At 48.9% G+C, this 24,764-nt stretch overlaps 1 protein-coding gene across 3 annotated transcripts in view; it reads right to left on the bottom strand.

Annotated features, from left to right (window-relative positions):
• Positions 1–24,764, bottom strand: part of LOC139057104 (periostin-like) — an 87,699-nt gene that overhangs the window by 36,410 nt on the left and 26,525 nt on the right. For all 3 annotated transcript variants that reach the window (XM_070534884.1, XM_070534882.1, XM_070534886.1), the window contains exon 2: positions 2,224–2,879. In XM_070534884.1, the coding sequence (XP_070390985.1) occupies positions 2,224–2,827 (604 nt within the window). In that variant the 5' untranslated portion in view covers positions 2,828–2,879. The remainder of the gene's footprint in view (positions 1–2,223; positions 2,880–24,764) is intronic.

Below are 24,764 nucleotides of genomic sequence, written 5' to 3'. Positions count from 1 at the left end.
CAGTTTTTCTAGAACAATCTGCCCACCATCCTTCAACAAATCTGCTGTTACCTGATACTCCCCAGCTGCCTTCCCCCTTTACATAGATCCCAAGGCTTTCTTTACTTCTTACGGTGTTACTTGTGGGATTTCAAATTCGTCTAGACTATTATCTCTTTCATTATCGTCGTGGGTGCCACTGGTACTGTATAAATCTCTATAGAACTCCTCAGCCACTTGAACTACCTCATCGATATTAATATTGATATTGCCGGTTTTTTTTCTTAACGCATACATCTGATTCTTGCCTATTCCTAATTTATTCTTCACTGCTTTTAGGCTTCCTCTGTTCCTGAGAGCATGTTCAATTCTATCCATATTATACTTCCTTATGTCAGCTATCTTACGCTTGTGGATTAACTTGGAAAGTTCTGCCAGTTCTATTCTAGCTGTAGGGTTAGAGGCTTTCATACACTGCGTTTCTTGATCAGATTTTTCATCTCCTGCGATAGCTTACTGGCATCCTGTGTAACGGAGTTACCACCGATTCCTATTGCACACTTCTTAATGATGCCCATAAGATGGTCGTTCATATCTTCAGCACTAAAGTAATCTGCCTGAGTTATAGCCGAATAACTGTTCTGCAGCTTGATCCGGAATTCCTGTATTTTCCCGCTTACAGCTAACTCATTGATCGCGTGTACGCGATGAAGATGCATTAATATGCCTAGCAAAAGTGGATCTTTAATATGCCAAGCAAAACTGGGGCGTTATAACGTAAAACTGTTCCAAACTGTCCTAGTCCAATTCTACAATCAGATTACCGCGATTGGTCAAGAACTGTTTTGGACCCCCCCCCCCCCCCCTCACCTGTCTGTCACGCGACGTTGCGAAAACCGTGATAGCTCCCCATCTGATATGACGTGTACACACTGATTATGCCTAACTTGACCGAACGAAACAAAAAGAGTTATTTCTGATTCGACGCCTTTTTGCCATTAGTGCTCGGCTATTGGTCAAAAGTTTTCCGGTTGCACCCACTTCACCTGCCTCTCACACGACGTCACAAAACCGCAAAAACTTACCGCGTCAATGTGACGGGTAATAATGCATTAATATGCCGAACAAAACTTAATTTTCTTCTGAAAAGCCGCCGGCCGCCCTGTTCCGAAAGGAATAAAAGATGGTTGCTGCCGCTCGTCGGAGAGCACCCCTGTCGAAGAGCATGGGCTTATTTGCGTATAATAAAACCTTTTGCGTGGCCGTGTGACCTTTTCGAGAACTTTTGGCACGTTTACGACCTCGTTCTGCCAACTCTTCTTTGCTGGGGTTCCGTTTTAGCGTTATTCTTAAGCTCCCGCTGCATACCGGCGCGATTTTCGACGAGCCACCGCAAGCTAAGCAAGGGAAAGCGGACCAATCGCAGACGCAGGCACCGCCCTTTTCATCCGGTTATCTATTTTCAGCGCGTTGGCTCGGCCCCATCGAAACCCTCTCCACTTGAGCGAGCTCCTCGCCTCTTGTCAGCCAATTAGATAAGAAAAACCGCTCAATGTAGGCAATGTTATTCGTTTTGAAAGCAACGAAAAGTCAACTCCTATAAACGAGGGGAGTGTCGTTTGATTGGGCCGTTCAGGCAACGCTGCGGGTCACCGCCCGATGCTTGCGTCGGCGCTTACGTAAATTTGACCTCAGGAGATTGGAGTAAAAACATGTAGGAATAGTTTTAGGCCCCTGCACTTTAGTTAAAATTTTATAGGGGTATTGACGTCATGCCCACTGTTACAAGCGCAAGTCGTTATGAATCTTCTGTGCTTCTCATTGCGAACGACCGCCTCAGCATCCATAATATTGACACGACACGTGCTTTATGCTTTTCCTTATCGAAACGACCTATGTGGTTTGCACTGTATACGGGATTTGAAAGGATATGCACACTTTTAGCTTCAATTTCAGCCTACAATTGCACTAGCTCCAGGATCGGCTCACGAAGATTTTTTCCCACGCACACGACACATGCCTTGGGGAGGAAGATGCATACAGTGCTGTAAAAAAGTTATTAAGACCAAGGTAGCGAAAAAGAGACAGGTAGCGAACAAGGGACTCGGCCAGAGAGGCCTTGTTCACTTAAAAAGAACTGTTGATTCACAAACGCAACAATGAGAACACTCTCGGACTGTTCCACTGGGAGCCAAACGTTGGCCTGGTCGCCCACCATACAGATACAACCAAAATAAACCTTACCGTCGTGACCAGTGAGACTGATGAGCTCGATTTCGGTGATGCCCAGGCGATCGAGGAACCGACCTGCTCCCAGGCTGTCGGCCACCTGGCGCAGCGATCGATTACCGAGGCTGGTTACTGCAGCCGAGCTGACCGGGCTGCATCCATCCATCTGGTGGTGGTGTGTCGAAGCCCCTTTGTGAATCTTTCTTTTTCCCGTCTTGGCAAGCTGGTCGAGCGACCCGTAGACTGGCCGCTTGCCCCCACTGTCGTCGGACACGTCCGCCTCTTCCTCGGACTGCAGCGGCCCGAAGGCTGCGGACCTCGGCGGCTGCAGTGCCATGTCCAGCGCTTCGTCAATAGCCTGTGCAGGGAGGTAGCGATTTCTGGGAAAGCCAGCCGGAGGCTGGATTTGGGCGAAGTTGGGGCCGTTCGGGTGAATGTGGTCCAGCAGCTCGGTGGGCAGCCAAACGTAGAACGCCGGTATGTCATCCGCAGCGCGGCCTTTCTTGGCCTTTGCGCGTGCAGCTAGCACAGGTTGCCAACCACCGTCCTCGACGCGCGGCTTGCTCAGCTGGGCCGATGCCGCGATCGCCGTCGCTGCGAGCATCCACAGTGCGTTCATCGCGGCGGCCGGTTCGGGGGTGCCGCCGCCGTCGGAGCCGCCGCTTCTTAAGCTGCGTTCGGCGAGGAGGACGCCCACGTGACCAGCCCGCATTCGAGGGGCTTCTGACGTTTCCGGCACACGAATGTTGGCCACGCTAGGGCCCCGCAAAATTCCGGTCCCCCCAATTTTTCTCCCTTGTGCGTGTGGGTGGAGCCAGATAAAACACATGCATAGAATTGCAAACAATTTCATCAGTCAATGCTACTCTCTCGCTTGGTGCTGTGCAGAGAAGTGGCAGACACTCCCTTCTGAAAAAAAAAAAAAAAAACTCGGCGAGAACCAGTGCCGGTTGCGGTGTTTATCACCGGTATTTATTTTGCTCAGCTTTTGTGGTTTGGTTATTTTGAGGCGTAAAACTCCAATAACACATACTATGTATTTATGTGAGTAGTAGACGAAAAAGTACCGAAAACAAATGAACATCAGGTATATGGACGGCGAGGCCACTTCAGTGGCTCGCAGTTTCTCCGCGGAGGATCAAAAGAGTCGATGCTTAGCGGCACAATGGCGAAACAGGCGTCTTTGCGGTCAAATAGATGCAGCCCCGTCAAGCAGATCGCGTGAGGGTGAAAACTTTGTTTGTATTGTGGCAATGAATTCTTATTCCGGAGATTTACGGCTGTCGAGGTTGGCGCCGAGCCTTTCTGTGTACGTATTCCCTACAACAGGCTTACCAGATTTTTAGCAAATAATACCATTGCTAAATACTACGATGCTCGTTGTCTCGAGGAGGCGCTTGAACACATCTTGTGCGACTGTCCTCAACACAATGTGCGGAGGCAAACGCTTTCGTCTGCGTTAGCTTGTGTCAACGAGAGACCACAATCAGAACTAAATATTTTATAATACTCACCGCACGAGCAGCAGTGGTCTACAAAGGCATTGTTGCAGTTCTTAAGGACAAAAAACCTGCACACGCGACTCTAGGAGTGCCAACTATCCCTGTGCCAACTAGCCTTCCCTGGCTATCGGTCCAGATGTCTGTATAACCATGATTATGTAAAGAAAAATAAAGCACTTGCACGTGCAAAAAAAAAACTGTTATTCTGGGCTGTGAACAGCATGTAATGATTGTGTTTCCTGCAACCTCCCCCAGTGGAGGGTAGCAAACTAATTTTTTCTGTGGTTAAACTTTCCTGTATTTCAATTGCTCTCTCGGGTTTTTATCAGAAATCAGTGTTCGCTTTCAGCCTTCAACCAATCTTGAAAAATCTGGGACATCACAGGAAAACGCGGAAAAACTAAGTTTCCCCTATAGTCTATCCTCATGTTTCCAATATTGTGCAATGTTTGTTACAAAGAACAAGTTGGACAAAGTTTCATTGCACCTGTCAGCTTTCTTGTGCGCTAAACGTCGCATACACACCTTTTTCTGGACCGTTCGCGGCTAGCAGCACAGTAACGAAAAAGTTTGAACGCATTCTATCAGCGCGGAACACTGACACGACCCGTATTGTGCATAGAAAACGCCTGCTTCGGCGGGATCTACATAAGTTGTACAAGGCAACTGCCGTTCTTTCACTGGTGGCAATTAGTTGCTGATTTTGAGGTCGCGGGTTCGATGCCGGTCGCCATTTTCGATGGGGGCGAAATGCGAGAGCGCTGGTAGATCCCCAGGTAATCAACATTAGCCCGTATTCTGATGTGCATAACGCGGAGTCGCTATGCCTGTGGCTTTGACACGTAAACCCCGGAATTTAGTGAAATTTAAATAATTTCTGCTGGCACATGGCCACAGAAACCGGCTCACCTATTTCTTACGATAACACTTCACCTTCAGATTGTTTTCTTCCTTGTGGATTGTTGGTAAGAACGGTGTAGCTCTAGTATTCCTTAGGTTAATAAATCTCCGCTCACTTGCTCACAATTTGACAGGCAAAACATTCGTAGTGGCATGAGTCAGTCATAGCGTTGAAAAAGAAATCTGAAGCACAAAAGACACCTTTTTGTTGTTGTCGTTGTTGTAGTTGTTGTTATTGTTGTTGCTCTCTTTATTGTTGTTCTTGTTTTGAGCCCATTTCACCGCCTTTTCCCTCTGTGTGTGTGCAGCGTCGAGCGACTATGAATGGACAGCTACTGAGACAGCACCAAGAGATGGCGTGATGACACTATTGAGGCACAATGATCGATTCTAGGTGAAATAGGTGTGTCGCTTATAATAAAGCTCTGTGTATCTGCGAAGACAGCAACTTGCGTAAAGAATATATTCTGCACCTAATTGTGGCCATCATGCAGCCTCCTTAACAACAAAAGTCTTTAGACCTCGGGATTAAAAAAAACGAAATTTGGTGGACAAGAGCGCTGGGGAAGTGATAGTTGAAGTGAATATTCTTCCATATAGCGACGCCCATATTGCGTCCCTGTATTCTTGGCTTAGTTGGAACGGCGCAAGCAAATTTACCTTACCCGCGAATTCCTTGCTTGGGAAACTCGGGTGCCCTTTCAGCGTTACGGGTTGTCATGGCATACGGGCACATACAGGCATCGTGGCACACACAAGGAACGCATGAGATGCACGCACCTTTGCCCTCAATCGGTGCAGCGCACGGTTGGTGACAGCCAATGCTGAGATGTGCACAGACAGAGATTCCAGCTCTGCTACGCTACAAGTTACGCGCCTGAAATGGTGTTGATTGTACGCATGCGCAATGGCATGCACGACGTCATGATGGTTTCCTAACTATTTTACCATCGCACTCTTGAACTTCCTTACTTTGTGCAAGCATGTTTGTGGACATAGCACCTGTTCTTGCGACGCCTGCTTCTCGAACCTCGACCGGCGTTACTATTGGGTAGCGTGGCGTTGTCTGCGTGCTGTAGCCGTCCGGTAGACCATGGTGACAAGGCAGGGACGAGACGATTTATAATGCGAAACTTGCACTGTTTATTTATTGGTTACGCGCCGTGGTTGCTCAGTGGCTACAGTGTTAGGCTGCTGAGCACGAGGTCGCGGAATCGAACCTCAGCCACGGCGTCCGCATTTCGATGGGGGCGATACGCGAAAACACCCGTGTACTTAGATTTAGGTGCACGTTAAAGAACCCCAGGTGGTCGAAATTTCCGGAGTCCTCCACTACGGCGTGCCTCATAATCAGAAAGTGGTTTCGGCACGTAAAACCCCATAATTTCTTTTTATCCATTGGTTGATGAATAATATAGAAGAAGAAAATGAATGAAGTTTAAAAAAGGTACATTGCGGGGCCCCTTAAACAGGCCCACTAAAATCGTAGGCGGGATCTTGCTCACGTCAACATCACGTGACATGCACTGAGTCTGGTCGGGGATAGGCGGCTGATCCCTTCTCCCAGGTGACGTTGCACATGCTTGCATCCTCTGTCGGCAACCCATGGAGTCTGGTCGGGGATGGGCTGCCAATCCTTTCTCCCAGGTGACGTTTTCACGTGCTTGCCTCCTCTGGCGGTTACCCGCGGGTCCTGCTTGGTTTGCAGAAAGCGTTCTCCCCTAGAGTTGGGCAGTTCGGGGAAAGGGTTCTCCCCTTGGTCGCACACAGTCAAAGGGGTCTGTCATCACCGCGGGGCGCCTGCCAGTCCGGCAACCACTCGAAACAACCATAGCAAATTAGAAATCCATCCTCCCTTTCTATTAGGCATGGTCTTTGAGCATCCTTTTTGCCCGGGGTGTTACACGCCAACCGCAACAGCATCTCCGGCGAGGGAGGAAGATCGCGACGCGTGGGGGGCCAGCAGACACTGGGGGAGGCATCGTGTTTCAACAGCAGAATTTCACTCCAGGGTGACGAACCCTTGGTCCGTAGCTGGTAGATTCCTGGGAGTCGTTCATCAGTCCTCGCTGAGCTCTTGTGTGCCTTTTCTCCCTGGTCCAGTCCGGTGAAACTGGATTTGCAAACCGGTCTCGCATCTTTTCGTCTCCTGTTTGGCCAAGCATTCACTCCAGTACAGAGCCGGACCCACAACCATAAAGTAAGCTAGCACGAGGCCACCCTCCCCCAAGACACACCAGGCTTTACAAAAAAAAGAAAACCCGCTACTGCTCTCCCATCCCTGTCGCGCGTCCTCCCCCCTGAACCCTAAATGCAGCCATTTCATGAAAGCCTTAAGACGTGGTTACTAAAATCATCTAACAATCAACTACAACTTCGCGATTATAAAAAATTTATGAAATAATGCCAACGTAAAAATGCCACGGAAACCAGAGTGAACATGAACTTTCGCTATTCTAGGGGCAACGACACAGACCATCGGCATTGCCGTTAACTTTACCCCTTCTTATAGTGAATATCGAAGGTGTACTGTTGAAGAGCCAAGCTGCAACGCAAAAGACGGCCGTTTTTCGTAGACATGGACTGTAGCCATGTGAAGGGACAGTGGTCAGTCTCTATGGTGAAGCTTGAACCACCGATATAGCAAGCTAGGTTATGCGCCGCACATACGACGCAGGCGCATTCCTTTTCTGATGCACTGTATGTTTTCTCGCGAACTGAAAGCTTTCTACTGGCGTACAGTACAGGGTCTTCATTTTCGTCATCTCTCTTTGGACAAAGCACCACCCTCATACCCCTCTCACTGGCATCACACTGAAGAATGAATGGCTTAGAGTAGTCGGGCGCGTTCAACACTGCCTGACTCGTCAGCGCTTTCTTCAGCACACTAAAAGCCTTTTTGGCGTCATCCCACTTTACCGTTTGCGGTTCTGTTTTTCTGAGAGCATCTGTTAAAGAACTTGCAATCTCGGAATAATGCGGTATATATCTTTGGTAATAACCTGCCAAACCAAGGAATGACTTAATGCCCCGCTTGGTGCGTGGTTGTGCGAAGTTGTCTATTGCGGCCAGTTTAACCTCTGAAGGCCGACGATGGCCTTGCCCTATTACATGACCTAGATAAGCTACCTCCGCGCGCCCCGATTGGCGTTTGGCAGCCTTGACAGTTAAGTTGGGCTCTCGTGAACGACACAACACGGGTCGCAGGTGTTGCATATGTTCCGCCCATGATGAAAAAAATATTGCTATGTCATCGAGATATGGAAGTGCAGCCCCGCATTCCCCGTAGCACCTAGTTAGAGAAACGATAGGGAGCATTCTTCAATCCAAAGCTCAGGACTTGCAGCCGAAAGGTTCCTATCGGGGGAATAAACGACGCAAGCCTGCTTGCCCTCTCTGTCAACGGAACCTGCCAGTATCCTCTGACTAAATCGAGCGCAGCGATGAAATTAGCAGTGCTCCCTCTCTTAAGCCTTTTCTCGATATGTGGTATTGGGTAGGTTTGGTCCTTCGTGATTAAGTGGAGCCGGCGGTAGTCGATACACGGTCACGGCTCCTTTCCTGGCACCTAACCAAGATAAGAGGCGAGGTATAATCACTCTCTCCTGACTCGATTACATCTAGTTCTAACATCTTGTTTATTTCAGCGGCCATGACTTGACGTTGACGAGGTGAAACACGATAAGCGTTCAGGCGAACTGGGTCCGATGAGGTTAACTCGATAACGTGAACGATCGCAGTGGTCTTGCCAGGGGTGTCTGAAAATATGTCTTTAAATTCAAACACGAGTTCACTCCCTTCGGCCCTTTGATTGGGATTCAACTCTGCCTGCTCTACTAGCTTGTCAATGGTCTCGTGAATGTCTTTTGCCTCCGTTATTGATGTTAACTCCGGAAAGTCCACAGGTATCTCCTCAGGTTGGTTAAGGGACATGTTCACAATGGCCTCCCTCTGCCGGTAGGGTTTAAGTAGCTTGCTGTGGTACACTTGTGGTGTCCTTTATTTTCCCGGAATCGTGAATACGTAGTTTTTTTCAGATAATTTCTGAATTATGCCAACCGGTCCTTCCCATTGAACCTGCAGTTTGTTTTTCAATGAGGGTGTCGGGATCATAACTTTTTCGCCAACTTCAAAGCGTCGCGTACGAGCTGTCCTGTCATAGTATCGCTTAGCATTGCTTTGGACCCTGAGCACTTCCTGCACTGCTGATTCTTGAGATGTGTGCAGTCGGTCTAACAGCTCTAACACGCATGCCACAACTTAAGGGTCGTCTGCCCGGCCTTCCCAGGCTTCTCGAACAATGCGAAGAAGGGACCGGAGGCAGCGACCGTAAGCGAGCTCTGAAGGTGAAAACCCTGTTGAATCGTGTGGTGCAGTTCGAAGCACGAACGTTGCTGCAGGCAAGCAAACCTCCCAATCGGATTTGTGCTATAACAAAGGGCTCGCAAAAGCCATTTCATGAATGAGTGAACTTTCTCTACCACGTTTGACTGCGGGTGGTACATTCAGCTATTAATGATTTTAATACCACACGTTTCCAGAAACTTCGAGGTCACTGCGCTCGTAAAGATGGATCCTTGATCTGACTGGATTTCTGCGGGAAACCCCACTCGCGTGAAGATAGACAAAAGCGCGTTGACGATCTCCGCCGAGCTTAGTTCTTTGAGCGGCACCGCCTTTGCGAATTTCATTGCGGGGCATAGTATAGTGAGAATATGCCGATAGCCAGACTGCGTTGCAGGAAGAGTGTCCCACTGTATCTATTATGAGCCTGCGAAACGGCTCCGTGATAATGGGAACAAGTTTCATTGGCGCTTTACCCTTATTTCCGCTCTTTCCTATGCGTTCACATGTGTCACAGCTTCTCACGAATGCTTCCACTTCCCGAAAGCAGCCGGACCAGTAAAATTCCTGCAGTAAGCGGTCCTTTGTTTTCCGAATGCCCAGATGCCCTGTCCAAAAGCCCCCGTGTACCAGGTGCAGGAGCTGCTCACGATAGGGATGCGGCACCACGCGTTGGTCGAATTGCACTCCTTTTCGGCTGGCGTACTTTCTATAGAGGACGGCTGCCCTCTTGACGAACTTCTGTTTGGCGACACCTTCTTTTGCGCCTGGCCTTAGGTTACGCAGGGTGGAATCTTTTTCCTGTTCAGCAATCAATGTGGCAAGGCTTGCATACAATAACTTTATTCTGCATTCTGCCTCACGAGACATTTCAGGCTCCGGTGCTTTCTTGACCTCTTCATTAGCTAGTGCACTTTCCGCAATATCCCCTAATGGCTTGTCCTGTTTGGTGCCGGTTGATGAATCCTCCGTCAAAGCCGTTTTCTTCACCACTGGACATTCGTACACTGCCTTGGCCATGAGCTCCCTTGCCTTGGAACGAGTTAGGGCTCACACTATTCCCTCACTAAATCTAATTCACCTGCGTCACAATTAGAGAAGAAATATGGATACAGTGGCGGGAGTTGTGCCGAGACGGCGGCTTCAATGTCCAGTACTCCAAAGTGGACTTCGTTACGAATCTTTGGCACAGGGAGATGAACAGTGGAGACCTCTACGGCTTGCCTTATCCAAGCACATTCTGCCGTGAACTGGCCTTCCTCCACGTAGGACGGGTGCACCACGTCCATTGTGGCTGCCGAGTCGCGAAGCACCCGCCACGGTTTGCCGTTTACCACGAGGTCTCGAATGTATGGTTCTAGCAATTTCAGATTTTTCTCGTTACTTGTTAGTGACATCAACACCAGTTTGGGATTTTTGCACCCCACAGAGATATTCCCCGTTTGCTGGCAGTTGTAGCAAACTACTTGTTTCTTTCCCTCGAAATCTTTTTTCTTTTGCCTTTCTGCAGTCTGTTCGGGTGAGTCCTCCTTTTTCTTGCTGTTCTCGTCACTACTTTTCACCGAATCTGACCTTTCCTTGGATTTATACTGACTCGACTTTGACCATTGCTTTGGCTTGCCGGGTCTGTATTTATTCATCTCCTTCTCAGGAGCTTCGTTGCCTTCGAACGCACGACGAGTTACGTACTCCTCAGCGAGATCGGCTACTCTCGTGATAGTATCCACGCCTGGCCTATCCTGAACCCAATATTTGATGTTTTCTGGCAGCCAGCGGTAGAACTGTTCTAAAGCAACGCAGTGCATTGTCATTTTCGCCTGAATGCTTCTGCTGATAATCAATACTTTTTAAGCAGATTCGCTTTGACATTATCGAAGTCCTCTGCTTCTTTCCCCATGCGGGCAATGATATCAGCTATACCTCACGTGGCAGTAACGTAAGCAAGAGTTACGGCCACGTGTTGCTTGCGAATTTTGCCTTCTCACACGCGCACTCAAACGTAGGTTGCCATGAAGTATGTCATTCTGCGCTCGCTTTCTAGTGCCTTTAGTAGTCCTTCAGTATTTTCAGCCTTCAGAAACTCAATATCTAGGCGCCTCATTTCGAGGTCGCGCTCTTCTTGGGCCTCACGTGCCGCCCACTCGCGCAATTTTTTTTCTTATAAGCGCTTGCGCTCTTTCTTTCTTCTAGGCGCTTACGCTCTTCCTTTTCTGCTAGGCACTTAAGCTCTTCCTCCTTATCCGCATGATCTCTAGGCAGTTCTTCAGTTCATCGTCGTCTGCCCCGCTCGCTTCGATCGCTTCAAGGATCTCCGGCTTTCTCTTTGATTCGGCAATTTGGGGCCCAACTCTCTGGCCAAGCTATACAATTCTGGCTTCTTTAGTGCCTTCAAGTTCATGGCTGCCCTTAGTGCTGCTAACTCTTCGCTCTATAACAACGTCGAAGTACTCAAAACTTCCCTCAACGGTTAAAGAAAAATCACTGCTTTGTACTTCCACAAAAAATACGTGAAGCCAAGTTATATGTTAGTGAAGAAAAGCCTTGCATGCACCATATGCAGTCATGAATCCTGACACCTTCCTTCCGAATGTTGTCACCAGGGCGAAGAGGAGACGATCGCTTAGGTCTCATCCAAAGTTGGGGTCTCCAGGGCAGCGTATCCCATCGCTGCTAACCAGTTGTTGCAATGCCTATTTCAGGAACCTCGACCGGCGTTACTGTTGGGTAGCGTGGCGTTGTCGGCGGGCTGCAGGCGTCCAGTAGACCATGGCGACCAGGCCGGGAGGAGACGATTTCTAGTGCGAAATTTGCACTGTTTATTCAATGGTTGGTGAAGGATATAGAAGAAGAGAATAAAGGAAGTTTAAAAGGTACATTGCAGGGCCCCTTAAAAAGGCCCACACAAATCGTAGGCGGGATCTTGCTCACGTCAACGTCACGTGACATGCACTGAGTCTGGTCGGAGATAGGCGGCTCATCCCCTCTGCCAGAGATCAGCCGCCCATCAGACAGAGGAACCTCTGTCGGCAACCCACGGAGTCTAGTCGGGGATGGCCGGCTGAACCTTTCTCCCAGGTGACGGCTTCACGTGCTTGCCTCCTCTCGCGGCAACCCACGGAGTCTGGTCGGGGATGAGCGGCTGATCCTTTCTCCCAGGTGACACTTTCACGTACTTGCCTCCTCTCGCGGCAACCCACGGAGTCAGGTCGGGGATGAGCGGCTGATCCTTTCTCCCAGGTGACACTTTCACGTACTTGCCTCCTCTCGCGGCAACCCACGGAGTCAGGTCGGGGATGGGCGGCTGATCCTTTCTCCCAGGTGACATTTTCACGTACTTGCCTCCTCTCGCGGCAACCCACGGAGTCAGGTCGGGGATGGGTGGCTGATCCTTTCAATCCCAGGTGACATTTTCACGTGCTTGCCTCCTCTCGCGGCAACCCACGGAGTCAGGTCGGGGATGGGCGTCTGATCCTTCCTCTCAGGTGACATTTTCACGTACGTGCCTCCTCTCGCGGCAACCCACGGAGTCAGGTCGGGGATGGGCGGCTGATCCTTTCTCCCAGGTGACATTTTCACGTACTTGCCTCCTCTCGCGGCAACCCACGGAGTCAGGTCGGGGATGGGTGGCTGATCCTTTCAATCCCAGGTGACATTTTCACGTGCTTGCCTCCTCTCGCGGCAACCCACGGAGTCAGGTCGGGGATGGGCGGCTGATCCTTTCTCCCAGGTGACATTTTCACGTGCTTGCCTCCTCTCGAGGCAACCCACGGAGTCAGGTCGGGGATGAGCGGCTGATCCTTTCTCCCAGGTGACACTTTCACGTACTTGCCTCCTCTCGCGGCAACCCACGGAGTCAGGTCGGGGATGGGCGGCTGATCCTTTCTCCCAGGTGACATTTTCACGTACTTGCCTCCTCTCGCGGCAACCCACGGAGTCAGGTCGGGGATGGGTGGCTCATCCTTTCAATCCCAGGTGACATTTTCACGTGCTTGCCTCCTCTCGCGGCAACCCACGGAGTCAGGTCGGGGATGGGCGTCTGATCCTTCCTCTCAGGTGACATTTTCACGTACTTGCCTCCTCTCGCGGCAACCCACGGAGTCAGGTCGGGGATGGGTGGCTGATCCTTTCTCCCAGGTGACACTTTCACGTACTTGCCTCCTCTCGCGGCAACCCACGGAGTCAGGTCGGGGATGGGCGGCTGATCCTTTCTCCCAGGTGACATTTTCACGTACTTGTCTCCTCTCGCGGCAACCCACGGAGTCAGGTCGGGGATGGGTGGCTGATCCTTTCAATCCCAGGTGACATTTTCACGTGCTTGCCTCCTCTCGCGGCAACCCACGGAGTCAGGTCGGGGATGGGCGGCTGATCCTTTCTCCCAGGTGACATTTTCACGTGCTTGCCTCCTCTCGAGGCAACCCACGGAGTCAGGTCGGGGATGAGCGGCTGATCCTTTCTCCCAGGTGACACTTTCACGTACTTGCCTCCTCTCGCGGCAACCCACGGAGTCAGGTCGGGGATGGGCGGCTGATCCTTTCTCCCAGGTGACATTTTCACGTACTTGCCTCCTCTCGCGGCAACCCACGGAGTCAGGTCGGGGATGGGTGGCTGATCCTTTCAATCCCAGGTGACATTTTCACGTGCTTGCCTCCTCTCGCGGCAACCCACGGAGTCAGGTCGGGGATGGGCGTCTGATCCTTCCTCTCAGGTGACATTTTCACGTACTTGCCTCCTCTCGCGGCAACCCACGGAGTCAGGTCGGGGATGGGTGGCTGATCCTTTCTCCCAGGTGACATTTTCACGTGCTTGCCTCCTCTCGCGGCAACCCACGGAGTCAGGTCGGGGATGGGCGTCTGATCCTTTCTCTCAGGTGACATTTTCACGTACTTGCCTCCTCTCGCGGCAACCCACGGAGTCAGGTCGGGGATGGGCGTCTGATCCTTTCTCTCAGGTGACATTTTCACGTGCTTGCCTCCTCTCGCGGCAACCCACGGAGTCAGGTCGGGGATGGGTGGCTGATCCTTTCTCCCAGGTGACATTTTCACGTACTTGCCTCCTCTCGCGGCAACCCACGGATTCAGGTCGGGGATGGGCAGCTGATCCTTTCTCTCAGGTGACATTTTCACGTGCTTGCCTCCTCTCGCGGCAACCCACGGAGTCTGGTCGGGGATGGGCGTCTGATCCTTTCTCCCAGGTGACATTTTCACGTACTTGCCTCCTCTCGCGGCAACCCACGGAGTCAGGTCGGGGATGGGCGTCTGATCCTTTCTCCCAGGTGACATTTTCACGTACTTGCCTCCTCTCGCGGCAACCCACGGAGTCAGGTCGGGGATGGGCGGCTGATCCTTTCTCCCAGGTGACATTTTCACGTGCTTGCCTCCTCTCGCGGCAACCCACGGAGTCAGGTCGGGGATGGGTGGCTGATCCTTTCTCCCAGGTGACATTTTCACGTGATTGCCTCCTCTCGCGGCAACCCACGGAGTCAGGTCGGGGATGGGTGGCTGATCCTTTCTCCCAGATGACATTTTCACGTGCTTGCCTCCTCTCGCGGCAACCCACGGAGTCAGGTCGGGGATGGGTGGCTGATCCTTTCTCCCAGGTGACATTTTCACGTGCTTGCCTCCTCTCGCGGCAACCCACGGAGTCAGGTCGGGGATGGGCGTCTGATCCTTTCTCTCAGGTGACATTTTCACGTACTTGCCTCCTCTCGCGGCAACCCACGGAGTCAGGTCGGGGATGGGCGTCTGATCCTTTCTCCCAGGTGACATTTTCACGTACTTGCCCCCTCTCGCGGCAACCCACGGATTCAGGTCGGGGATGGGCAGCTGATCCTTTCTCCCAGGTGACGTTTTCACGTGCTTGCCTCCTCTCGCGGCAACCGACGGAGCCTGGTCGAGGATGGCTGGCTGATTCGTTCTCCCAGGTGACGTTTGCACATGCTTGCCTCCTATGTAGGCAAACCGCGGGTCCTGGTTGGTTCGCGGAAAGTGTTCTCCCCTAGGTCGCATACACACAAAGGGGCCTGTCATCACTGCGGGGTGCCTGCCAGACCAGCAGCCACTCGAGACAACCGTAGCAAATTAGGAATCAATCCTCCGTTTCGATTAGGCATAATCTTTGAACATCCTTTTTGCCCGGGGTGATACACGCCGACCGTAACACTGTTCATTTTCGTTGCCATTCACGGCATACTCGCCACGGTGGCTTGGGGCACGATTACCGCATTTCGAGAGGGGCTGAATACGTGGCGTTAAACCCACGTGTTGGTCATCCGATGCTACTGCGTAACTCATTTTGCAGCCGCACGCTTTAATTTATTGCAGACTTTGTTTAGTTTTCCCTTCTTTAGCGCAACTATGATGTTACTCCCTAATACGAGGTGTTTTTTTATTATACCCCCGTCACCACGAAACAAATGAACTGTATTTTCTCCATGTGTCCTAAGAGCACCCATCATGGTGACAAAAGTGCCAGCAATTTTTCACGAGAATAGCAGCAAAACGAGAGATCAGGTTCCTGCGTGCAAACATGTTGCAGAACATAAACGTATTTCGTCACACTCGAGCCAACGTAAGCTCTGTTCACTGGCGCAGTGATTCACAGCATTTACATCTTCATTTCACGCGCCTACGTAGCGCAATGTACGTGACGTGACGTATGTGACGTAATCGGATGGAAAGATCGAGCACCCACCGCAGCGCAAACCTGCCATTTCATAGCAGCCAGCTCCAATGCTTTCAGCGCTTAATGGAACAGAAAATTGGGCTAGTTTGTTTACACTAAGTGTGACGGCAAGTATGAAATTACACGCAAGAACGAAGGAGTGACATACACAAAGCGCCACACTTTAAGCTGAGCTTTACAGTAAGAACACCAAGCTTAAGTATCGTCCACAACAAGGGACACAACAAAATTTCATTTATTGTTTTTTTTTCACCTGTTACTTGAGTATTTGCTGTAAAGTTGATCGCAAAATGTGGCGCTTTGTGTGTTTCGCTCATTCGTTCCTGCGCACGATTCCGAGGCGCTGCAGACCATCGTGCTTTCAGCACTTATAACTGACATTAGACAACATTTATTGCAAATAGCCCTAGAAAAATATAGAGACAAAACGTCCACCGATTTGCATGACAATAAAGACAGGAAACCGGAAATTATAGTTCAACAACGGAGTGTAGTTTCCTGCTTTAAATTTGCTTGTCGCGTTGAGGCTCACATTTGATCTGCTCGCTGTCAAGCGACCATTCAGCGAGTTGGTTGTGCGAGAACACTGCTGGATGTGCGAACGGCGTGCGCCGCTACTGCACGGTGTGTCATCGCGACTAGCCGAGCACAATCGCCTGGATAGCGTGGCAACTTGCCAAGCGCCACTTATTCCTCGCCCACTTAAATCCATAATGCTCAAGCCATTGCACATTGCGCGGTCCCTCTGAAGTTTCTTTAATTTCATGCTGGCGGAGTGCACGGTGGGCACTGCAGGAATGCCGAGACGCAGTACTCAAACCAGCTGCTATTCTTTACACCTGTGAGGAAACGTAACAATGACGTCACCGCAAAGTCTACTTATTATTGCTCCTATATTAGAATGGAAACTTTGGCGATTTATTGGTAATTCATGGTGGTAACTTATGTTACCGCACCCATAGTCCCGTATGTATGGTACTGTGTGAAATGTTTAGTGATATCAGTTTCCCTGCGATTCTTAGTGCGTATCGGCGGTGATGATCCGAATCCGTGTCCTACGAAGGTGGAGCAACTGAGGCACATAGCTGAAGATATTCCGGAAATTAAGAATGGGAAAACCGAAATCAGCGATTAGCTGAGTGGAACAGACAAGAAGCCAGCCAAATCAACAAGCTTGAAAAACAAGTCTCTGATTACACGAATAGAATAGTATAGCTGGAGTGCGGGCTTGCGGCTATGACGACGAAAGTGGAGTAGGAGAATTTTCTCCAGCCTATTCGTAACATTGGGGGGAAGTTATGGCAAAAAAGAAAAGGAAACCATGCTCATCAAGAAAAACTTAACTTGTAATTAGGTTCTCATGAATGGCGGCATCTTCCTCTGGGACAAACGGAATGACATCGTAGAGGTAAAAAAGAAGAAAAAAAGTCACAATTTCGCCCGCGAGGTGAAGCATTGATTGCGATAGCCAATTAGTGCATAACTATACGAAGTAAGCGTAGTAGTTTTATCGGCCGTATAAACTTGGAAACATTCGCTTGCTAACTGAATTAACAAGCGTGGTGTCAGCACGCACGAGCAAGCATGAACACATCGAACTCAAAGAGCGCGGACATTCGCTGTCAAAACGCTGCTGTTAGCAAGCGCGGCAGCAGCAGCGAGCGAAGTGTATGGCTTCAACGCAAGAGCAGCGAGAACACAACGCGCACAAAGGCATGAATCGCCTGCAGATCACTTTCAGTATGTCGCGCGCGGCCGTGCAAAGTACACACTTGGCGGTGTGGAAGCCTCCCCACCTCCATCCCCAGCCGCCTCCCCGCCTGCCTCCATGTTGACCCTTTTCGTGGCGATCCCGTGCAACGTTTTCAGATTCAGTTTGCAAGCTCTCCCGAGCCGCGCGCGAGAAGGTGACCCGTTTCCACTCACGGCGCTGCTGTCGGCCCGAAGCGCTCGGCGGCTGCTGCGAGGGCCTTCTCCGTTGGGCCATGTTGGAGCTGGAGTCTCGTGGCTAAAGAACTGTTTGGCCTGAGCTCAAGGGCAGCAAGGTCGCGAAGAACTGATCGTTTAATTTCCTCGCGCCTTGTTTATCGCAGGCACTTCCCATGTTTTCCCCGAAAATTTTAGTGTTTGTTGGGGTAACGCTTATTTGGAAGAATTCACAAAACAATAAGGATAAAGCTATAACTAGCTATGTTCCGTTCCGTTTCTAGACAACAGTCACGAAATTCCGCGCTCTGTTGCCGACGCATGGAGCACCGCACAGACAAGAGCAAGGTTTTGCGTGTTAATTTTTAGACTGGTAATTTCAGTCAACACAAACAAGCATTAAATGAAGACCAACTTAGTCGAAAGCATGGAGGGAATAGCCACAGAAGAAGAACTTTTTTATTTGCAGTGGCCGTCTTTTCTCTGTTTTCGAGCCGGCGATTCACGTGTCTCGCACGAAAATGCACACGAGTCACAATGAAAGAAATGCCGCGCCTAGCATGCAAAAGTGGCCATGTGCTCCACACATCCAGGGCGAGCAAGGTTTAACAATTCCAGCTCGTCTAGCACGTCTCAAAAGATATCCCCCCAGAAGGGACCTTCTCCTAAGGAAATAGAAACTGGTTTGTTTGCAGTATTTGCAAACTGCAGCACGATTTTGGTGGGATGCTTTATGCACCCTTGCTTGAAGCTCTTTTACACCGTAAGGTATGAGTCACTGCCAACAACTGGCACTGGAGAGCTGATATCTTCCATACAGGAAGGGCAAGTTGTGCTCATGGAGAATTTGTGCACCACATATTTTTTTATTGAAACGAATATTAGGAGGGGTTGGCGCTTTTATGGCGGCACCTGCTACTGCTTGTCACTTAGCAAAGGAAACAAATATACGCAAAAAGGGAGAATAATGACACAAAATATGGCACTCAGTAGGACACCAGATGAATAAAAACTATGCAGTCAACAGTGCAGGAATCTCAAAGTTTTGTGCATGAGTTCAGTACACATTTGCATATATAATGACAGATATCTTGCATAGCCATACACACAACACATGTAAGTACACGGCAAGCACAGAACACAGTCACACACTGCGTAGAAATCACGATAACCACATAAATCAATCTTTTACCCAGAACAACATCCATGTCACTCATTTAGGATAAACCGAAACTTAACATTTCCCCAAAATGTTGGTGTCCTCGAAAAACTTCTTCAGCAGCAAATGCTGTTTTCTGAAGGCCCGCAGTTGGCCATGGACCAAGTATCTTTTTTAGAGTGAATGGTCTTCTGTCTAAAAGCAACAAATTTGCTTACAGTACCCTTTGTTGTGGATCGTAGTTAGTGCAATCGAGAAGGAGATACACATCGTCTGGATGGTCACAAGAACAGTGTGGACTAGAGGCATGTTTTATCCTGTATATTGTGTGTCTCGTAAATGCAGTTCCAAGCAGCAGGCAGGGCACCTACGTTTTAAATTTTCTCTTAGATTTTCCGGAATTGATAGGTTTATACATGGGTCCATAAAGTATAAGTCAGAGTTCTTAGATTGCTGATCAAACGAGGTAGTTTCGCTGAGACGACTGGAAATTTGTCTCAGGAGGAAGCGGACTTCACTACGCAAAAGGTGAAGATTGATTGTCTCTGCGTTGTTCTGCACCTCATTCGCAGCTGCATCCGCTGCAGTATTACCAGGAATATTGCAGTGCCCGGGTATCCACTGAAATGCAATTTCGTTAATCATTGCGTTTGCTTGCTTTTGTATTTTCTTTGAGCGCCTCATACAATTGCAAAGTGGTCAAATAATTTTTCTTAATGCTATTTAGTAATGTGAGGGTGGTTTGCGAATCGCTTAACATAGCCAATTTTAGCGAATTCTTTTCTGGTGCTATGAAACGTCAAGCAGACAGGATTGCGAACAGTTCTGCCACGATGGAAGTTGTCTTTCGTGATAATTTAAATGTTTTCTATAGCGCCAAATGTGGAATGACGAATGCTGAAGTCGAGGAATTTTTATGACACGAACCGTCTGTATATACGTGCATGTACTGGGGATATAATGAGTAAATTTGGAAGGAATTTAATGACACGAACCATCTGTATTACGGGGACATATTGGGGATATAATGGATAAATTTGGAAGCACACCGTCGGAAGCAAGTTAGCCTGCATGAACTCATCGGGTCCAGAATGCTCGCGTTAACTTCTGAACCTGACTCGCGCAATGACAGTGACAGAGACCACATTTACTCCATGGGAGAAGTGTATGATAGCATCTCATATACTGCTTTTTAGGCTGTGCACCACATGGCGTGAAAAGTATTATGAGTGGTATCATACACTTCTCCGTTGGAGTAAACGTGGTCACTGCCACTGTATTTGGGCGACTCAGCTTGAGAAGTTAACGCGAGCATTCTGGACTCGGTGAGTTCATGCAGGCGAGCTTGCTTCCGACGGTGTGCTTCTCTCGATTTCTTCAGCGCCCACAAGCCCAGCACTCGATGCACCCTCCACAGTTGCACGCAGACCTCTCGTTAGAGGCGTGCAGAGACTAAGCAGTCGGAATATTCGAGGGAAGCTCACACTTGAAAAAGTACAGCTCGCTGCTTCCATCAGGTGGCGGAAGGGCAAAGAGCGTGACGAGCGCCACCGCGCGGCAGGAACCAGATGAGCGACACTTCGCGTGCCGCAGCTTTCAAACTGAGAGAAATCTAGAAACGTTGCTCTCGTGGCCGCTGCCATGTTTGATCACGTGGTGACACGTCGACTGCTTGTCTCAACTGCATTCGTTGCGTCCGCGTTTACGATGGGTTTGTATGACGCCAGTGCGGCCTAGCAAACCACTATTTCGGCAGATATCGTAGACGGTGACTGGGTGGACGACACGAAACTTTGGCCACAGCTTCAGAGGACATGCAAAAACGCTTTGGAAGCTGACTAAGCAATGTTCACATGGCGCGAGCAGCATATATGGTGCTTGTTTTAAAAGCGAGGCTAAATATGCATCCCAAGCTATCCAAACATTCTGTTCATGTATTGAATCAGGATTAGAGTGTTCTGCCCTTCGTTCCTTGTTTGGCAAATATTTTGAAGCAGGGGCTTGTCCCATTTCTGTCTCAGTTAATTTCCTTGGTGTGGTCACTATCTGATTATTTCTGCCGAAGCGCTCGCGCGTGTGCTCAGTTACGATAGATTTGTTCTTGCAGCGCGCAAATCTTGAAACGCAGCCATTTTGTACTATGTAATACCTTGCAAAAAATATGCATTATCCCTAATAACTTGCTTACTCTTTTACACCGTACGAAACAGTCTAATTCGACCATTCGTGCGCTATTGGTGTAGTCTGTCATTTATTGTGCGTATATGGTGCGCTTATATTAAATTGTGCGCCCATCGACTTATTGACACGTTGCCGATAGAGTGGGCGTAAGATTTCGTGACAGTTGCGGTGGATGTGTGTAGATACTGAGCGCGAAACGTACTATGACAGGAAGTGGGGCTACTCACTTTGCCATTGTTGAGCGAACGGTACCCACTCTTGCCGCCGTTCTGGGGCTGAAGTATTTTTTTTTTTGAAGCTTAGCGACAGAACGCTGGCGGATGAACAAATTTCTGTATCCTCGAAGAACGCCGTACATATCGAAGTGCCCGTAACAGATACGGGCAGTTGCAGCAACAGTCAGCAAACTTCCCTACACATATTAATTCTATTCCTTAATAAGCCAGGCACTATTTTGACAGTAAACTACTGCACACGCCTTCAATCTCCTTGATTCAGTCCGGCATGACTGGATCACAGTGCGTAAGCGAAAACTCAGTTGTATTTCCGACAGCTGATAGCACAAGGTGGACGCGATGATCTGTCGCTGAGGCGACGTGAGGCGCAACGCCAGCAGCGCCCGCTCGCTTCTCTCGAACAAACTGCTCCGCGAAAAGGGTCAATAGGGCGCGCAAGGCTGAGCCACGATGGTTCCGCCCGGCCGTGAAACACGCTGCTGACCGCCCAGGACACCTAAGCACTTCTGGCGAGTTGTGAATGCAAAACCACTAGTGTCTAATTGGACGCCGCTGACCGGTCCTTCGAGTTATCCTCGCGGGCAAGCGAGAGCGTTGAGGCGCTTGGCCAACGCTTTCCAGATAGCACAAGGCCGGTGCACTTCAATCTGTGACGTGCTACCTCACCCGACTGTAGAATCTAATGGGGGCGCTCACGAGTAATCCGCCCCCCATTGCGACATGTCTTGCTAATGAATGTCCCAACTTCTCAGACCTCCGGTCGGACGAACACTCCTCAGAGAATTAGTGTGCGGACAAGGTTTAGAAATGTACTTCATGAAAAACTTCTTTCTGGGCGAGTTGGTGCATACTTGATTGTGTCTCGTCCTTGTTCTTTAGTGGTTGCATGTGTGAGCGCTGTTATAATTTTCAAATCAAGGTTTAGAAATATCGTTAGCCAGTGCATACAGGCGTTTCTGTCGACGGTTAAAAAACTGCGCGATAGCACAACCAATGGATATTGCGTGAAATAATTCGAAAAGTACCGGTCTAAATGATGTCCCAACTGCCTCTTGAAAGCGTTGCGCTGAACCCGCAAGTAAATTTTTCACCTCATGTATTTAACACGTAGGTAGTCTTCCACCTGAGTGGAAAGTTGCAAAAGTTGTTGACAGCCTACCTCTACAGGCCAATCTCAATTGTTAAATACTCGGGCACATTCTTCCAAAAATACTTAAGAATATACGTTGAATCTAACAGTATACTTTACCCTAATGAGCATTGTTTTCGTGGTCGCCTATCGGCTGCTACGTAATTAGAAGTGCTACACAACTTTTACAAGCACATCTGCTACCAACTACAAATTGACGCAATCCTCATGTATTTTTCTAACACTTCCGACCATACTTCTCACGCGAAACTTTATAAATAATAATGCTTATTAGGAGATGGACCAAGACGAACCGCTCACGCGCTCGATTGGAGATTATCTATCAGGCCGCTACCAATGTGTAAGCAGTGAGCAAAAGTATACGAACCACAGGTTCGACGAGAAAAAAAAAAAGCCATTTCTTCGTAATTCACACGTGCGAAGTGAAATAGACGAGTGCACTGGAAAGTTCGCAATTCCAAGTTTGGACTGCTGTTCTCTACTTCTGGTTACATTCATACGTCGAAAGAAAAATCTGCTTGACCACGCAATTTCTGGTTCGCACAGCTTTGCTCAGGCTCAGTACAGTACAATGCATCAGACACCGTTCCCGTTTTATCGAATGTACCACCGCGTTACGTTCTGGACCCACTGCTCTTCTTGCTGTACATAAGTGATATAACCAATCAGACTAGCGTCAATATCCGACTGTTTGCAGATGACGGCGTGCTGCACCATAGAATTATAACTCATGACGACCAAATAAAACTTAATCTGAACTAGGTAGCTCAGTGGCGCACAGATTGGCAAATGGTATGAAACGCGGAGAAAACAATTTATATGAACAAATAAGAAATCATCCCTTTCCGCATAGACTGAACACTATGGAACCTGGGTGTCACAATAAGCTGCAATCTCAGCTCATGGGCAACAAATAGCTAAAAAGGCATTGGATACTTTGTTTCTAAACGGTCGCTTATCAACTGTACCTATGAAAGACGGCGTCTTGTTTACACCGTTCTTATTCTTCGAATGCTGGAATAGGGCTACGTTGCATGGCTTCCGTACACTAAAAACAATATTCTTACACTTAAAAGGCTACAAAGGAAAGCTGTGCGGTATATTTTCAATTGTTACGAGCATACGGACTCCCCAAACGAACTTGTGCAACGTGCTGGCCTTGCAACCTTGTCTAGCTGAGCTAACGTGCAGAGGTAAACGTAGTTGTACTTTTTGTTAGATGATAGCTTCAAGTTAAATCCCACATAATTCATCAATAACAACTGTGGCAGAATAACGCACCATAAACAAGAATTCACCTTAAAATATCCTTCTCTACTAATACCAAGTTTCGTTTTTCCTTTTTTCTACAAGTAGTACGAGAGTGCAATTCTTTGGACGAATTTATTGCTTCTTGGCCCACGTTAGAAATGTCTACTGCATAAGTGGAAAAGCTCTTTAACCCCACAATACATCTTGTGTTTTTATTTGTGTGAGTTCTCGTATACGTATATCTGTAATTGTTTTTCTGGATTGTTCCTTTGTTAAAGCGAAAGCATCAAATGGTCAATTGAGCGAGAAAGCCGACGGCGTCTGTAGCAGCGAAGCGGCACCTGAATTGGCTGCCACGTCACGAGCGCGCCAGCTCCTGCGTGAGAGGGCACCACAGTCTCGCTGTGTCGCCCTTGTAATCGCCATGAAGAACTTCATATATTAAAATACTTTGGAAAGAAAAAAAAAACGTTCACGACCTCACGCTCAGAAGCCGAGTGCCTTACCCACTGGAGTAAACCAGCCCCTCCTAGAAAGCAGGCCTGTGCACTGTACTTTATCACATCCTGCTCCTTGGACCTAAATTTCCATTGCTAAGCCCGGCGTGACGAAAGTGAGGAATTATCGCCGCCTAATCAGATTATGTGGCAATGGGGCAAGGTTGCGCGACCTCACAGGTTGAAGTGCACTGGTCATATGCTATCTAGGATGCGTCGACCAAGCATATCAACGCAATGACTCACCCGCGAGTTCATAACTCGATGGACTGCTCAGCGGCGTTCAATTGTACAATAATGCATTCGCATTCGCAACTTACAAGAAGTGCTTACGCGTCCTCGGGTTTTCTTTCTGTGCATAGTCTATGGCTAGCATCTGTGTGCATTGATTTTTATTTCTATGCTCCCAGGCCTGTAATAATCCCATTGTGGGATTTAAAGTATATTTAAAGTATATATAAAGCGTGTCATGACATCTCGGTGCCTACGTGGCCTGGATAAACGTACTACTTTTCAGCAAGCTGATCACCAGCTCTTCTTCGCTCGCCCAGAGTCTAATTAAGATTTCTTGATTTTCTATGTAAATATCTTCAAGCTTACCTTCGGCGGCAATAGTTGGTCGTAATTCATTGCCCCTCTTACTGAACGCCACAATGTAATCTGCAGGGCGCTGGTGGCCTGCTCACACCGAAACTTCACTGATCTACCATTTAGAATATGTTTTGCAAG

The sequence above is a fragment of the Dermacentor albipictus genome, chromosome 1 (genome assembly GCF_038994185.2).
Source record: "Dermacentor albipictus isolate Rhodes 1998 colony chromosome 1, USDA_Dalb.pri_finalv2, whole genome shotgun sequence".
Lineage (NCBI taxonomy): Eukaryota > Metazoa > Arthropoda > Arachnida > Ixodida > Ixodidae > Dermacentor > Dermacentor albipictus.
This window is presented reverse-complemented; position numbering and strand designations above follow the sequence as displayed.